General features: G+C 58.9%; 1 protein-coding gene across 3 annotated transcripts; it reads right to left on the bottom strand.

The window, feature by feature from the left end:
• Nucleotides 1-17: 17 nt before the first annotated feature.
• On the bottom strand, nt 18-12,120 carry PCGF2 (polycomb group ring finger 2). 3 transcript variants are annotated; one of them, XM_045788826.2, is made up of 11 exons: nt 11,946-12,120; nt 10,521-10,627; nt 5,215-5,366; nt 4,537-4,633; nt 4,182-4,237; nt 4,049-4,099; nt 3,724-3,832; nt 3,528-3,582; nt 3,340-3,435; nt 2,238-2,318; nt 18-1,689 (listed from the first exon to the last, which is right to left on the bottom strand). In XM_045788826.2, the coding sequence occupies exons 3-11, from the start codon at nt 5,324-5,326 to the stop codon at nt 1,312-1,314; spliced, it is 1,035 nt and encodes a 344-aa protein (XP_045644782.1). In that variant the 5' UTR covers nt 5,327-5,366; nt 10,521-10,627; nt 11,946-12,120; the 3' UTR covers nt 18-1,311. The 3 variants fall into 3 exon arrangements, with proteins under 3 accessions (XP_045644782.1, XP_045644783.1, XP_087710579.1); XM_045788827.2 differs by having other exon boundaries at nt 10,521-10,571; XM_087854453.1 differs by lacking the exon at nt 10,521-10,627 and having other exon boundaries at nt 11,946-12,026.
• Nucleotides 12,121-15,534: the final 3,414 nt, after the last annotated feature.

Here is a 15,534-nt window from a genome sequence, read left to right as displayed (position 1 = left end):
AAGAACTACAGCTTCCAGAGAGTGTGCAGCATTTATTCCAAAGCCAGGAGATACAAATGTCCTGGGGCAGGAGGAGGGTACAGTCACAGCACCTTAGACACAGGACAAGGTGCAAACACAGACAAACCTGATGGGAGGGCTCCTGACCCCGAACACCTAGGCGGCAAGGGAGTCTTGCCTCCTCCCCTCCTCCCCAATCTATGTACACTGGAGGAAAAGCAGGTGGGCAGGGAGCTGCTGGGGCCCGCCCTTCTGGGGGCAGTCCACTGACCTCTCGGGATGGAGGCGAGGCCAGAGCTTACAGCTTTCCATCTTCTTGTGCTTTTCGATGCCTCTGTGGCTCTGTCCTGACTCAGCCTCAGCTGGGGGTGGGGAGGGGACTGGAGGGCTGTTGGCCTTTGGCAAAATCTGGGCTCTGTGCTTATCTGAGATGAACCCCACTCCACTTCTCTGCAGCACTCCGGACCCCCAGATGGGACTTCACCAAAACCAGCCTTGCCAGTCAGGGCTCCAGGGTGGGGGCAGGGGCAGAACCCGACGAAGCGCTCACACCGCTAAAGCCACAGCGGAATTTCAAGGGCCGAGGCCTCCCATGGCCTGAATCTTCTCTGACACAGGACAGATGACGCAAAGGCCACACACACAGTAGGGGGAAAGGCAGAACTATCTATTCTTTGCACAAAGTTTCCACCGCAAGAGGAGGAGGTAAGGGAGGTGCCAGCTTTACCACCCACTCGCTCCTCAGAATCAGGGGATACACTGCATTTGTAAAAGGCACTGTCTTAGCGATTCTCTGGACATTCAACAATGGGGGCGGGGGGCACTGGCAGGGGCGGGACAGCAGCCAAGATTGGGGGGGGGGAGAGGGTAGACCCCATACACAGCCAGTTGGGAGTTGTGCCTAAAGCTTTGGGGGCTGGTAGGGCTCCCAGGACACCCGAGAAGGAGGATGGAGCAGGGCCTTACTGAGCCTCAAGTGGCCCCTCCAGCCCACCTCCAGGCACCCCCAAAATGAGAGCAGGGCAAATTACACAAGACCCCCTAAAAATGAACACTCCACCCCCCCACACATACATACACACATAAAGTTTGTTTCCTGTGGCATTTAAATTAATCTGGTTGGTCCATAGAAAATAAGTATGTATATTTGGTTTTTCCTATGTACATATATATATAGATTTATTTATAAAACCCGCCCCCCACCCCTAAGGCGGGAGGAGCTGGGGAAAGTAGAAGAGATGGAAAAGGGGCCCAGAAAAAGTGGAGGGGTGGAGAGGCATGGCTGGAAAAGGAGGGAGAGGGTCCCTTTCCTCAAGTTAAGGGGGGCACAGGAGCTCCGTTGACAGTCATCTTGCGCCCCCTGCTGGTGGAAGATGGTGTCTGCAGGCAGTTCGAGGTACCCCCGTTGGCAGCTGTGGTGGCCCCACTGGCTGTTGCAGGGGGAGTGGGGGAGGTAGGGTGGGTGGCCGGGGGCCCGTGGGAGCTGGGAGAGCCATGGCAGGGGGTGGCTGGGCTGGGTAGGGAGGAGGAGGTGGCCGGCAGGGTGGCAGGGCTGGGAGCCTTGTCGCTGACTGACTCACACTCAGATGCCCCGCTGGTGTTGGTGCCCTCCGAGGGGGTGGGTGCTGTAGGCAAGGTGAGCCGCTTGCAGGCCGGCTGGACCCGATACTTGAGGGGGAGAGGGCCATTCTGCAGGGAGAGCGGGGGAGAGAGAGGCAGGGAAGGGGAGGGTGTCAGGAGAAAGAGGCTCACCAGGCAGCTGCCCAACCCTCACCCCACGCTGCTCAAACAGGAGGAAAGGGGTCCAGGCCTTGGAGCGGAGGGGACAGGCAAAGCAAGACCGACCAGCAAGGCCAGACACACAGGCACACACAAAGACCTGGAGAGGCAGGAAGAACGTGCACGGCCAGAGGCTGGAGAGGAGAGAGGGAGGCTGAAACGTAGGGAGAACATTCCCCCCTCCACAGCCACCGGACCCTCCTTTCTGACCCAAATCGGGGCACGTCATCTGCCAAAGGACCCCCTTCTACTTCGGAACGTGGCAGGTCTTCATCGAAAGATGGCCCGGAGGCTGGCCTGTCGTGGCAGGCCACCCTGGACATGCCCAGCCCATGGGACAAGATGCAGAGGGTGATTCCTGGTCACTGTGTGGTCGCTGCGGCCACAGACCGATGCCCGACCCTGCACGGCTCCCCTCCCAGCCCTGTCGTCGCCCAGCACTGTCCCGCTCAGCTCACCCGCCGCCACGGATAGATGTAGGCGATGTCCATGAGCGTGTAGTATTCCTTCAGCGGTTCGTCCTCGTAGAGAACCTCCACCTGGACGAGGAGACGGAGGACACCGAGACCCCGGTCAGGTTCAAGGCTCCAGCCGTTTGGCCAGGAGGCTCTAAGCTAGGGGTGGGAGGTGGGACACTGGGGAGGAAGGACTAGCAGGTGTTCCCTTATTTCTCTGGGGTTTCGTGGTGGGTTTGACTCCCCTCCCGGACCTGTCCCAACAGAACTCCCAATACCGGATGGGAAGGGAGCCAGAGAAAGTACCCAGATCACAAACGAGCCCTGCCCGCAGCCATCCACACAGCTGTCTGGGTCCCCTTACGTCTCTGGCAGGTCCTCCAGAGATCATGGGGGCAAAGAAAAAGCCCACATGAGAAAGACCTCGCAGAGCACTGGTGCCCACCCAGGCTGCAGTGGAACGACCCAGGGAGCTTTAAACGAAATACCAATGCTTGGATCTCAGCTGAGATTCTGATTGAATCAGTAGGACGGAAGTCGGGGTTTAAAGCTCCCTGCGTGATTCTGGTCTACAGCAAAGCCTGGGATCCACTGTCCTAGAGCCTTGCTCCCCGAAGTGCGGTTCACAGACCAGTAGTATTGATAGCACTAAGGAGCTTGCTAGAATGGCAGGACCTACTGATCAGAACCTACGCTTTAAAGCGATCTTTAGAGAATCACCAACACATTCAAATTTGAGAAGCAATGTCCGAGAGCGCCGCTGGAATTTCAGACTGGCCCTCCTTCAGCCAGCTGGCCCCAGATAAGAGCCAGCATTTTCGCACACATATGTCTGCCACAGTTCTGAGCATGTAAGCGTGCACGTGTGCACACGTGCGCACACTCCCCCCCATCTTGGTCCCATAGAGCTCTGCACACTGGCTTCAACGGATGAATACTGCCCCACCCTAATCTTGGTTTCAACTACTCTTCTACCTGAGCTCAATCCCACACCCATGCAGGCCCCTGAGGACACCCGGGCACTCAGAGCAATGGCTGGGACGCACAGATGGTCAGACACAGCCACACACGGACACTCAGTGTCTGAAAGGGCCCAGGGACTCACCTTGTACTTGCTGGGGACGTCCATCTTATTGCGAAGAAACTTGGCGAGATGCATGACAGTCATGGCTGCTGGGCATTGCAGGAATCGCACCCCTGTCTGCGGGGGGAGAGGCACCCAAGGGCTGGGGTCCACCCCAAGCACTCTCTCCCAGCCCACATCCCACTCCTAAGGAGGTCCCCAGCACTCACCTTCTCCTTGTCCCCATCCCCATTCTCCAGAGGACCCTTCTTTTCCTCCCGGTCCCTGGGGGAGAAGAAAGAATGAAGCTAGGGAGACCCTGGGACAGGCAGGATCCCCTAATGCACACATCCAGAAGGGGGCCGGGTGGGAGAGAGGGGCGTCCCCACCTAGGACACCAAAAGACCAGGCGTGGGTCAGACTTGCCTGACACCTTCGTAGAACTCGATGGAGAGGCTGACAATCTCGTTGTCGCTCAGAGCTCCCTTCTCCTGCTCCAGGACCTCGCCGCGGTCCTCATTGGACCCGTTGGGGACTGCGGAAGGAGAGGGCTCTGAGGGGTTGGCTGAGGACGGAGAAAGGAGGCCCACCAAGGACCCCGGGATCTCGGAGCTCAGCGGGGCGAGCCCAGCCATCCTGTGGGCCGGGGGCAGCGAGCTGGTGCGTACAAGACGGAAAGCCCGGTGCATGCAGCCCGCGTGCCCGGGGCAGCACTGCGCGCTCGTGCGAATGGACACGCGAACACGCTCACCTTCGGTCAGGGGGTATGCTGCATAGAAATCCCGCCGCCGTTTCATCTCATCTGGAAGAGGGAGGCTGGGTAAGGATGGCGAGCCAGGCAGGGGAGTGAGGGGCAGGGGGCAGGACCAAGAGTGTGTGGATACCTTTAAAAAGCCCAGGGACCAGTTTATAGACGATGTCTTGGAGGGTTTTGTCAGATCTGGAAAAAAACAGAGAGAGTTCTATCCGCCACGACCTCACCCTTATATCGCCAGCCAGGAACCCCTATTCCCACCTCCCTTCCTTGATCCAGGGCCCGGGCATCAGGGTCTCTAGAGCCGTGGTCTTGACCCCTCTGGTATTTCTCAGCCTAGACAAGCTGCATCCAAGACAGAGGGCGGGGAAGGGCCTTGGGCTCACGCCCCGTGCTTCTCCCCGACCTGCCTCTGCAGCTGTCGGGAGCATGGAGGGCTGAGGGACAGGGGGTCGGCGTGGCGGGAGGGGCAGCGCCCGGCCCACCTGATGCTCAGCAGCGGCCTGGTTTTATGGACCTGCACGTCACACATGGGGCAGTACTTGTTGGTCTCCAGGTAGCGCACGATGCAGGTTTTGCAGACTGCGGGGGGGGGGGGCAGGGGGTGGAGAAAGAAAGCAGAATCAGAGCCCCCTTCATAATCCAGGACCAGCCCCTCCCCACCCCCGCCACGGCCTCTGTTCACATTCAGGTCACCCTTCCTCTCCACCTTGTCCCCACCTCTCAGCCCTTCAGAGGCTCCACGCGGTCCTGCTTTGCGCAGACGGCAGTGGCCCCTTATTTGTCCCCAGGGGAGTGTGCGCGTGTCTGTGTCAGACCCGCGTCGTGCACCAAGCATAAAGTGAGCCCCCAGTCTGAGGCAGTACGGTGCAAGAGCCAGCCTGCCGACACCTGCCAGGGTCCGCGACCCCCCTGCCACCAAGCCCGCAGCGCACGCCAAGGGCACCTGCGTCTTCCGGGGCTGCCAGCGCGGCCAGGGGCTCCGGGAGACACCTAAGCTTCCAGGTGAGAGCCCCTGACATGAACCTCTGAGCGGCACCCTTGAGTCTCCCCACCCCGGGTGGTCTTTCTACAACCAGGGAGCGTCCCCAGACACGCGGGCACGTGAGCTCTTTGGGGCTGAGACCGCCCGCCCCGAGAAGCGGCCCCTGCAGCCAGCTCACAGGAATGCAGACACTCCACGATGGTGGTGGCATCCACGAAGTAGCCCCCGCAGAGGGCGCACATAAGGTGAGGGTTCAGCTCTGTGATTTTGATCCGTGTGGTCCGATGCATGATGCCGGGGTGGGGGGCAGGGGGCCTGGGGAGCGTCACCCTGAGAAAGCAAAGTGGGATCAGAAACCCAGAGCCCCGACAGCCCCTCCCACAGTCCCCTCCACACCACCCAGCATCTGTCCCCGAGCCTGAGGCCCTTGCTCTCTCTGCCTCCAAGTCTGGACTGGCGACACGCACAGGCCTGGCTCTTCCCGGCCCCTCAGAGTTCACTGGGCGTGGGGGGGGGGGGGCCCCCTCTGGAGAGTCATGTGACCTTGAGCGACAAGGTCAGGCTCCATCTCAAGGGCAGGAGCAAAGGCTGAAGTTAGACCAATTCTCCGGAGGATACAGGGAGGTGGTAAAACAGGAGAGAACAGTTTTTAAAACTGTCCCTGATCCCCATCCGTATTCTCTCGAGTGCTAGGAGCTGAGGAAACATCGATCCCCCCTCCCCAGGCACCAGGCCCCCCCCATGTCTCTACCCCATCCTACCCTCCTCCCATCCCATCGCTCTTCCCCCAGGAAGGCAGCCCTGGAAACACTGTGGGTGTGGGCTGTCCTACGTTTAGAGGGAGAACCCCATCTCCTGTCCTCCCAGCTCTGCATGCAGCCTGGCCCCGGAGTAGCTCCCCGGAAATCCACCGCACGCTGGCCATGCAGCTCCTAGGCCTCGTGATCAGGCAGGAAATGCTGAGGATGGTCCTTCCATGCCCGCGGCGGGGAACATGCAGCCCCAGCAGACAGCCCCCCGCACACGTCTCCTGGATCCCACACACATTCCAGGACCTCCGTCCCATGCACACGCAGGGATTGCCCCACATGGGCACTGTCTCCATGGGCCGCAACCTGTCCGCAGGCTGTCCAGCGACAGACCCCAGGCTCTCAGAGATGCCTGCCAAGGCTGGGCAGAAAGTTCTCTCCGCAGCAGCCCCGAGCACCCAGCCAGGCCTTGGCAGGGTCCAGGGAGGTCAGTCAAGGCCCCGCTCTGGACTGGCTGATGTGCTTAACTTCTTGGTATAGAAATCAAACCTACAGCTAGAAAGGAACCCCCCCCCCACTCCTTCCCGTGGAAAAGCCCAAGGGTTGGGGTTCGAGAGGGTGGCCAAGCCCCAAGGACTCCTTCAAAACACACACCCTTCTCTCCTTTCCAGAAAGATTTCTAAAGCCACCACATTGGGTTTTCTAGGACCAGAAATTCACAGCCAGGATCAACAGTTTCTATAGAGACCCCAGGATGAGTTTGGCCAGGACCCAAACAGCCCACAGAGGCTGGCCAGAGACCGAAAGAGATGCAGAGACACAAAGGCCACATGTGGGAGACACACCAAGTCTGCACAGCAGACAGAGGGAAACAAGCGAGCCCAGAGAGCCAGTGGAGACGCCTCGGCCGGGAAGCACAGACTTGGCCTAAGGAAGGAAAGGGGTGCCTGTCCCACAGAGGGCAGCCCCTGGCCCTCCCTGCAAGGGCTCCCCCTTCACAATCCTGTAGGCTTGCTGGCTACTCCACTGTTTGGTCGTTTCCATAGTAACCCTGTCCCTGGCAAGATGCCCAAATATTATTACAACCATCCAGAGGGGAGAGCAAACTCCAAGTGGCTGAGTCGCTGAGTAGCTGAGTGTGGGTAACGTCCATGGGAGGTGGACGTGACGTCTGGGCCTCCACAGGTACGGTGCGTGACCGCTGCGCCGTGCGTGTCTGCGTCCAGATGCATCTCCGTGTGCACGCACAGCCGGAAACGACACATTTTGGTTGATGCGGGGTGTCCAGGCTGCCTCCGGCACATCTCGCTCCCCCGTGTCTCCCTCTCACACGCACACGCACACACGCAGGCGCTTCCCCCTGCCTAGGTCACCTCATTCACACGCTGGCTGTGCTCTCATGAACTCCCATCCAGTTCCTGCCAGGCCAACTGTGGCCTCCACACACAGGAGTTCCCAGGCAAGTGGCCGTGCCCTTTACCCTCTCACTTCCCTTGGCATGCGTGAGAAATCAAACCAAGATTATCCCTTGAGCTCCCATCTAGATGCAGGGGTAAAGGAAGGCGTTGTGGTGCTTAGTGAAAGAAATATGCCTCCTTCTCTGGTATAAGAACAGGCCCCCCTTGCTGCACCCCCTCTCCCCCCACCCTATCCCCAGGGGCCTCAGACTGCTACCTCTGGGGCTGGGGGCGGGGAGCAGCACTGATTGGTTCCTCACCTGATTGCCATGGTTACCTGCCTGGCCCTGCCAGCAGGTGCCAAGAACAACTGTAAACAGCTCAGTTCCCCCCCTGCGCAACCCCCACCCCCCCCCCCCTCCGGCGCACCTCCCACCCCCAGGCCTCAGGGCCCTACACCTGTGACCCAATTCCTCCCCAGCTGCAACTGGCCAGTATATTGTGGGAAGGAGAGGGAAGAGGGGTGATGGTGGCTGGACCTCCAGCTGTCATCACTTTGGGTTAGAGGTTGGGAGATGGGAAACAGCCCGAGGCAGAGAGACAAAATCCATGAAGAGGCCATGGGGCCTTTGGAAGTGGCTTCTGTGGAGCTCTGGGGCTTTACCAGGTCCCTCCCAACGGTATCACCACAGGGACCTGAGCACTGTCCCCCACCCCAGCTGCAGCCAAGCCCTTCCACACCTTTTGTCCCCAAACCACTGTCGTTGCAAGAGCGAGCGTGATCACTGGGCAGCCCATGTTCCCGGTCCCCGGCTACAGTGGCAGCAAAGGACCTTTCGTTAGTACCCAGCACCCAATCCCAGCTCCTCCTGGCCTTTCAAGGCTGGCATTTGTCTTTCCCCTTCCTCAAAGCCCCTACTAATTAGAGACCACCCCCCACCTCTCTATTCTAGCCAGTCTTTTCCTGCAAGTTCCCTGCAATTTAGGCCTCTCCCACTGTCAGGTTTTGTTGTTGTTGGGTTTTTTTTTTTCATTTTCCTCTGTAGAAACAGCCTGTCTCTGATAACCCAGAGGTTCCCTGCTCCTTCAGATGCCCCAACACAGCGTTCTCTGCTCTGCCTTTCCTCCACATGAAATAGCCCCACTCCCCCACTAGGTCTTGGGAAACGTCACTCAAGGTCACATCCGGACACCTAGAATTGCAGAAGTAGAAGGGATCTTAGAAAGCCCCTTGTCCAGGGGCACCTGGGTGGCTCAGTGGGTTGAGCATCGGAATCTTGACTTCAGCTCAGGTCATGATCTTGGGGTGGTGAGAACAAGCCCCACATTGGGCTCCATGCTCAGCTTGGAGTCTGCTCGAGATTCTCTCTTCCTTTCCCTCTGCTCCTCCCCCTACCCCCACCCCTGCTCTCTCTCTCTAAAATAATAAATAGATAAATCTAAAAAAGAAAAGAAAAAAAAGAGGGATACCTGGGTGGCTCAGTCGACTTCACGACTTAAGCATCTGACTTCAGCTCAGCTCATGATCTCAGGGTCCTGGGATCCAGCCCCACATAGAACTCCCTGCTCAGCGGGGAGTCTGCTTGTCCCTCTCCCTCGGCCCCTCCCCCTGCTCGTGCTCTCCCACTCAAATAAATAAATAAAATCGTAAAAAAAAAAAAAGGAAAAGAAAAAGAAAGAAAGGAAGAAAGGAAGGAAGGAAGAAAGAAAATGTCCAATCCTTTCATTCTCCAGATGAAGAAATTGAGAAAGAAGTGACTTAGCTAAGGTCACCCAGTAATACAGCGGCAGTCCTAGGACTAGAAACTGGCTGACTCCCATTCCAGTGCTCTTTTTTTTTTTTTTTAAGATTTTATTTATTCGACAGAAATAGAGACAGCCAGCGAGAGAGGGAACACAAGCAGGGGGAGTGGGAGAGGAAGAAGCAGGCTCATAGCAGAGGAGCCCGATATGGGGCTCGATCCCAGAACGCCAGGATCACGCCCTGAGCCGAAGGCAGACGCTCAACTGCTGTGCCACCCAGGCGCCCCCCATTCCAGTGCTCTTTACACAGTGGCACCCGGGCCAGGCTTCCCACTCACTTAAGAAATCAGTAAGCCTAGCTTGACTCCACCCAGGCAGGGAGAAGGTAGAAGGACTCCAGGTTCCCTAGAAGACCACTCAGTGTGCCTTCTGGGAAGGGTCAGAGTCCGGCCCACACAAGAGCTTCGGTGCACATTCTCACTTTGAAGGAGAGAGAGGGGCAGGAACTAATCACCTCCCCCCCTTCCATGGAGCAGGTAGGAAAACGGAGTCTCCACGTTAGGTACTAGATGCATTCCTCTCCTAGCCATGTGGCTCCAACTGCATGCGCTCCGTGTATTTGGGGGTGGGGGGACAGGGGTCTGCCTGGGGACAAGGTCAACCCCTCCGTGTTCCCTGATCCTTGACCCTGGGACCTGCCCCTCCTGCCAGCAGCATCAAAACATCCTCTAGTCTCCTGAAACTGGGCTTCTTGTCCCCTCTCTGCCTCTTCCTCTCTCAGCTTCCTAAGACCAAACAAAGACAAAAACCCAAAATATACACACAGAGCTACACACTGCCGAATATACACAGATGCACACAAAGCCGGACACACCCCCTCCATCCCTCTCTCACAACACTCAAGGGCAGACAGACACTATACACACACACACAGAGCCAGACACACCCCCTCCATCCCTCTCACACAACACACAAGGGCAGACAGACACACACGCACACACAGAGCCAGACAGACACTTGGCCAGACACACACACATATACACACCAGGCCAGACACACCCCATCACACATCCAGCCAGACCAGAGCCAGGCCCACACTCGCCAGATGCACAAGCCACCCCCACCCACCCCAGAAGCACATAGTCTGACATGCCTGCCTGAAACCAGAGCTGCAAATACACACTAACCTTCCGTGCGTCCCTGATCCACCCGCGGTAAATTATAACCTAAGTCTTCCAGCAACAAAGGCAGTGCAGCTCCCAACCTCCGCTCTGGGGGCCAGAGGCTGGAGGAGCAGCGTGGGCATCGGGCCCTGCACGAAGATGTGGCCTCTCCCTGCTCAGGCTCTCTCCATTCCCATGGCAACAGCTCCATCAACCAAGATTTCTCCAGCAAGGCCAGGGGCAGCAGAGAGCATCCCCCCCCCTTTCTGCCCACCCCCAAAGACTTCAACTTGAGCCCCACTCAAGCTACCCAGGGTCCGGATCCTGGCTCCCAGGTCTCACCTGGGGTCTGATCCGGCCTCCTTCCAAAGACAGCTCTAAGACCTCAACCCCCAACTCCAAACCAGGGACCCCCTGGGAAAAGCTCCCTACCCAAAAGCTGCAACAGAGCTGGCTTTATGCTCCTTCTCCAAGTACCAACACCTTGGAACAGAGTGGAGACGAGAGGAAGAGAAATCAGTTTCAGGAACAGATACAAACTGCAAGAGGCCCAGAGAAGGAGGCATGAGAACAGAGCGGGAGACAACCCGGACACCAACCCCTTCTTCTCCCCCCACCCCACAAGCGACAGGGAGCCCAGGAGAGACTGAGGCATATATATGTACGGGGAGAGGGGTTACTCTAAGAGACAAAAGACCAGGGAGAAGCGCGGAGTAACACTTCCACAATGTTTACAGGCAAATCACCACCCCCAAGCCTCTTCCTTCCCCACCTCAAGCCATCCGGAGCAATTCTGGGCAGATGGGGGCAGTGGGGGAGGGGGAAGAGGCATGCCTGGGCCCACTGTGGGGACTGGAGGGGCAGGGGTGTCTGCTAGCCGAGAGGTCCCACCCCCTCGGAGCTAGAGGCAGGAGGGCCAGGGGAGGGAGCAGGCGGCCCGGCTCTCCAGCAGAAGAGGGGGCCAATCGGTCAGACCCCTCCTGCCTCCGCTGGCGACGGGAAATATCGCGATAACTCCCCTCCTCCCCGCCAATCTCCTTTCTACTCCCTCCTCCCGGGCTTCCCCCGGAGCCTGGGTCAGAGGATCAGGGACCCCAGTTACCCGGTGGCCGTTCCTACCTTCCCTAGAGTCAAACTTTCGGCGGGGCCCAAGGAGGGGGGTGTTCCAGAGAAAGAGGCTCTGCTGAGGTGGTTCGGGGAGGGGGCGGGGCGCCCGGTCCTGGCCGGGGGGGAAAGGGACCCGCTGGGGGGAGGTGCCCGGGAGGCCGGGGACCCCGGCCAGGAGGAGCGCCCTCCCCCGGCCCCGCAGCAATCAGAAAGGCATGTCTCCTCGCTCCCGGCCTCAAGTCCTTCCTTGCGCGTCCACGACGCCCCAGTGCCCACGGAAGAAGCAGAGAGCGACCCCTCCCCAAACCGAAGGGAGCAGTGGGGCAGGGCCAGGGGCCGCTCTGGCTCGTGGGGCGGGCGAAGAGGGCAGAGATCCGGCCCAGCGCGCAGCCCACAGCCCCTGTGGCTGCCTCGGACCCTCCCCCTCGCTACCTCGGGAGCAGGTCTGCGAGGGGGCTGCGGCACAAAGAGGTGGTGGTCGAGGGAGACGCCAGATCGCTAAAAGGGGGAATCCATTTCGGCCATCTTGGAAGGGAGGAAAGGGAAAAGGGGAGAGAAAAGGGAGAAAGAAAGGCGGACGGGGCGAGCTAGGATAGGGGCTGGCGGGGTGGGGCGGGGACGCGAGAAGCAGGCCCGGCTCCGAGTCTCCCCCTCCCACAGGGGTGTGTAAAGAGGGATGGACCGGCCCCCCAACCCCAGTCTGGTTGCAGGGTAGGAGAAGGAAAGGACAGGGAGTCTGCCTCCACTTACCTGGGTTCGGGGTCCGGTGGGTCTCGGGGAGGGGGGGATGGGAGGGAGGGAGGGAAGGGAGGGGAGGGGGGGGCCGCAGCCGTGTCGCTCGCTCCGGCGGCGGGAGGGGAGAAACCTACGGTAAGAAAGGAGTTTGTGAAAGCGGCTTGGGGTGGGAGGGAGAGAGGGGAGGGGAGGGGACGGAGGGGGGAGGGGAGGGACCGGGGCTGGGGGGGTACAAAATGGCTTTTTTCCTCCAGACAAGAGTAGGTCCCGCCCACTACTCACCCACGTGACCTCATTCCTTCAGGGTGTTTGCGGAGAGGGGAAGAGGAGGAGGGGGGAGGCTAACGCGATTGCCCCCACACCGGCTGCCGGGCCCCCCAAACTGGGACACGACCTCACTCTTCCCAAACAGCCCCTGACCCTGGAAGATGTATCCTTTTCTCTCTTAACCTTAATTAACCCTTCCCCCCCCAAAAAAAAATGTGTGTGCGCCCCCCACCCCCTGACCCTGCGATCCCCGCCCCTAAGCTGGGGCGCCTGGAAAATGGTGAAATGAGGACTAGGCTGAAATGTGGTTCGTTCTGCAGTCCTACCCGCCGCGGCCTGGACCGAAGGGCGCTGGGCTCGGGCGGGGGACGCGACGCCTCCGGCCACGCGTCCAGGGTATTTTCATTCGCTCTAAGTGACACTCCCTTAAAATTAATAATTGCAACCGTGGGAGAGAGCGTGTCCTCCCCACCCCCCTGGCCCTGCTCAGCGGCCCGATCACCGGCTCTAAAAGGCAGTCCCCCGGGACCCAGTCGGGGCGCCTCGGGGGAGAGGCCTGGGGGTAGCCGGGGGGGGGGCCGGGTTGCTGGGGTGGAGGCTGGCGCCCCCCGAGTGCTCGCGCGGACAAGAATGGAACGGAACCTGGGCCGGGAGACAAGCTGAAGACGGGGACTCAGGCTCCGGGATACAATAACCCGGTCGAATGCGAGAGGCCCGACTGGACTAGAAAACCAGGCGCCGGGGCTCGAAGGTGGGCCCGCGCTTTTTCTCCTGCCTCGCGCAGCTTCCCGCATTTTTCTCCGGGGCGCCGATCGCGCTCGGAGCTCTACGCGGTTGGTGCGCCTCCCTCGCCCCGGCGCCGGGAGGAGCCCGGCGCGCGCGAAGGCGGCTGGTGCCAGTCCGCCTCCGACCGTCGCTCCCGGCTCCTCCCAGCGCTCGGGCTCCCGTCCCCAGTGGCTCCCGCCGGGGAGGGGGGGGGGACGAGGAGGGAGGCTTGGAAAGGCGGGGATGAGCGGCCGAGGCTGGCGCCGAGGAAGCCAATCGATACTACGTTACGGCGACGATCCGGGCCCTGCCTCATTAGGACGGTCGATTTCGCTTATTCGTTATTCAAGATTTATTAGAGATGGTCACTGGGTCTGTCCCTCCAGAGAGCTCGATTATCCGGCCAGACGGGCCATTAAGCGCACTGGCGGTGGGTGGCTCGAGTTAGGAAATTAGGAGACAAATCTTCCGCAAGCTTCGAAGTGCCTGCCTCCTCCTCTTCCCTCCGCGCTCGCAGCTCAGGCAGACCCGAAGCTGGGCGCCCCGGACTGAATGCTTTCACCCTTTGGCCAGCGACCAGGGGACCTGCGGACACTGGCCGCCAAGTGACCCCAGCTTCAGCCTTCGGCCCACACGGGCCGAATGGGGGCGGGGAGGAAGAGGATGGGCGGGAGAAAGTTCCTCCCAGAGTGGGGGTGGTCTGAGAACCCTCGGGAGAAAGGTCCAGGGGAGGACCCGGTCACCTACTCCCCTGTCCTTGCACGCGAAGACCAGGATCTCTCCGCCGCTCTTGGAAAGGGGGCTCTTGGGGTGGGTGTGTCGTCAGCATCCCCAACTCTGCCGGGGAAGGCTCTGCTGTCCCCCAATTGCCCTGCGGGGACGGGAGCACAGCAGGGACTCCTGGTCTATCACTCCTGTCCAGCTAGACATCCCCGGGCAAGGCAAACCTGTAGGGGCTTCCCTTGGATCTCCGTCACACACCGGATCCACATGGGCACCCAGGGGCTGTGTGTGGGGGGGTATCAGCTACTTGGAAGAGGGCTGATGAGTCTCCACTTCGGTCCTTCATTCTGGAGTGTTGCAGTGAGGGGGCCCACCGTGCAGACTGGGCATCCATTCCCTTGTTCCTCAGTTATTGGGTGCCCGTCACTAGCAAACTACGAGACAGAGGGATGAAGACCCCCACTACCCACTTCATTTTCATCGTTTCCATCCTGGGCCACCGCTGGTCCCCACACCCCCGGCCTTTCTGCCTTACCAGGAGAACCCCCGAAGACCCAACCTTTCTCACATCTGAAGTTCTTTGGTTTCCCTGCAAAAAAAGCACCTGTCCTGTACCAATGTCAAATACCGCGCTAGGCACCAGGGACCTGAAGCTGATGAGCCGGATTTTTGCCTACAAGGACCGCACGGGCCAGTGGGGCTACCCAGCCTGTGCTGTTAGCTTCCATGGCACTGTGTGTCTCTCTGGTTTATCCCCACCAGCCCTGTGAGCGCCTGGTAAGGCGTGGGGGGGGGGGGAAGCCCTGGGGAAGGTTTTCAGAAGAGGCGCCCTTTTGAGCCCAATCTTGAGGAGAAGCCCGACATTGAAGGGAACTGCCTGAGGGTCCTTTGCTTAGCTCCTGGTCCTGGGAAGTGCCCCTGGTTGCATTAGACACCAAAGCTTCCCCTGCATTCTGTGCTAGCTGTGGTATCTCACAGGGTCCTCTAGCTGAAGGATCACTGTGTCTGTCACAGACTGGAAGCTTCCAGAGGGCAAGAACCTGGGAAATCTAACCAATTATTTCTGGCACGTGCCAAGAGCTACTGCAAAGATAAGAGCCCCTTGAAGATGATTATGATGGTAGGAGAGGGCAGCTCCTCTAGTGATTTTATGACCATCTTTACCTGTGTCCTTCACTCCTCTCTTCCTAAGACAATGTCCTTTGTCAGTTTCTGTTTCTATTTCTCCATCCTCTGCCCCACTTCTCTGTGTGTAGGTCTAGAAAAAATAGTTTTGTTGCCGCTGTTTTCCTTTTTCGGAAGCTTCTCATATTAACTGCATCTCTTTTCCCTCCATTTTCTTGGAGTCTTCCTTCCGCTCACCCCGCCTATTTCTCTATCGCGCCCCTTTTCCGCCCGTGGGTATCACAGCGATGTTCTCCCTCTCACCTTTCGCTTCGTCCCAGTTTCTCCCTGCCTTTGTCTCTCGCGCTTTCTTCCCTTCCAAACGTAGTATTTCGAGACTGTAACACCGATTCAGCCAGACCATGGAAAACTGTCCAACCTCCACTGTAAATTCATTCTTAATCCTACGAAAAATGCAACCTGAAACGTATTGCAGAGTGAGACAAAAACCTCTGTCTTCGCGGTTGCTGAAATCCAGCCTGGGGGTGGGGTGGGAGGTAGGCGGTGGAGAAAGTGCAGGAGACGTTATCCCATCATGGACTGAACAACGAATTTTCAATCACAATGATCCTCTGATTTGCTGAAAAAGTATCTCTACCATTTCAAAACGAAATTTGACATTTTAGAGGTTGAGAAGATAACGCTTAGGTTTTCCTTTTGACAGGGAGGAAAAAAAAAAAGCCTG

The sequence above is a fragment of the Ursus americanus genome, chromosome 23 (assembly GCF_024610735.1).
Source record: "Ursus americanus isolate L20-20 chromosome 23, mUrsAme1.1.p, whole genome shotgun sequence".
Lineage (NCBI taxonomy): Eukaryota > Metazoa > Chordata > Mammalia > Carnivora > Ursidae > Ursus > Ursus americanus.
The sequence above is the reverse complement of the archived record's forward strand: the minus strand, read 5'-3'. Positions and strand labels throughout refer to the sequence as shown.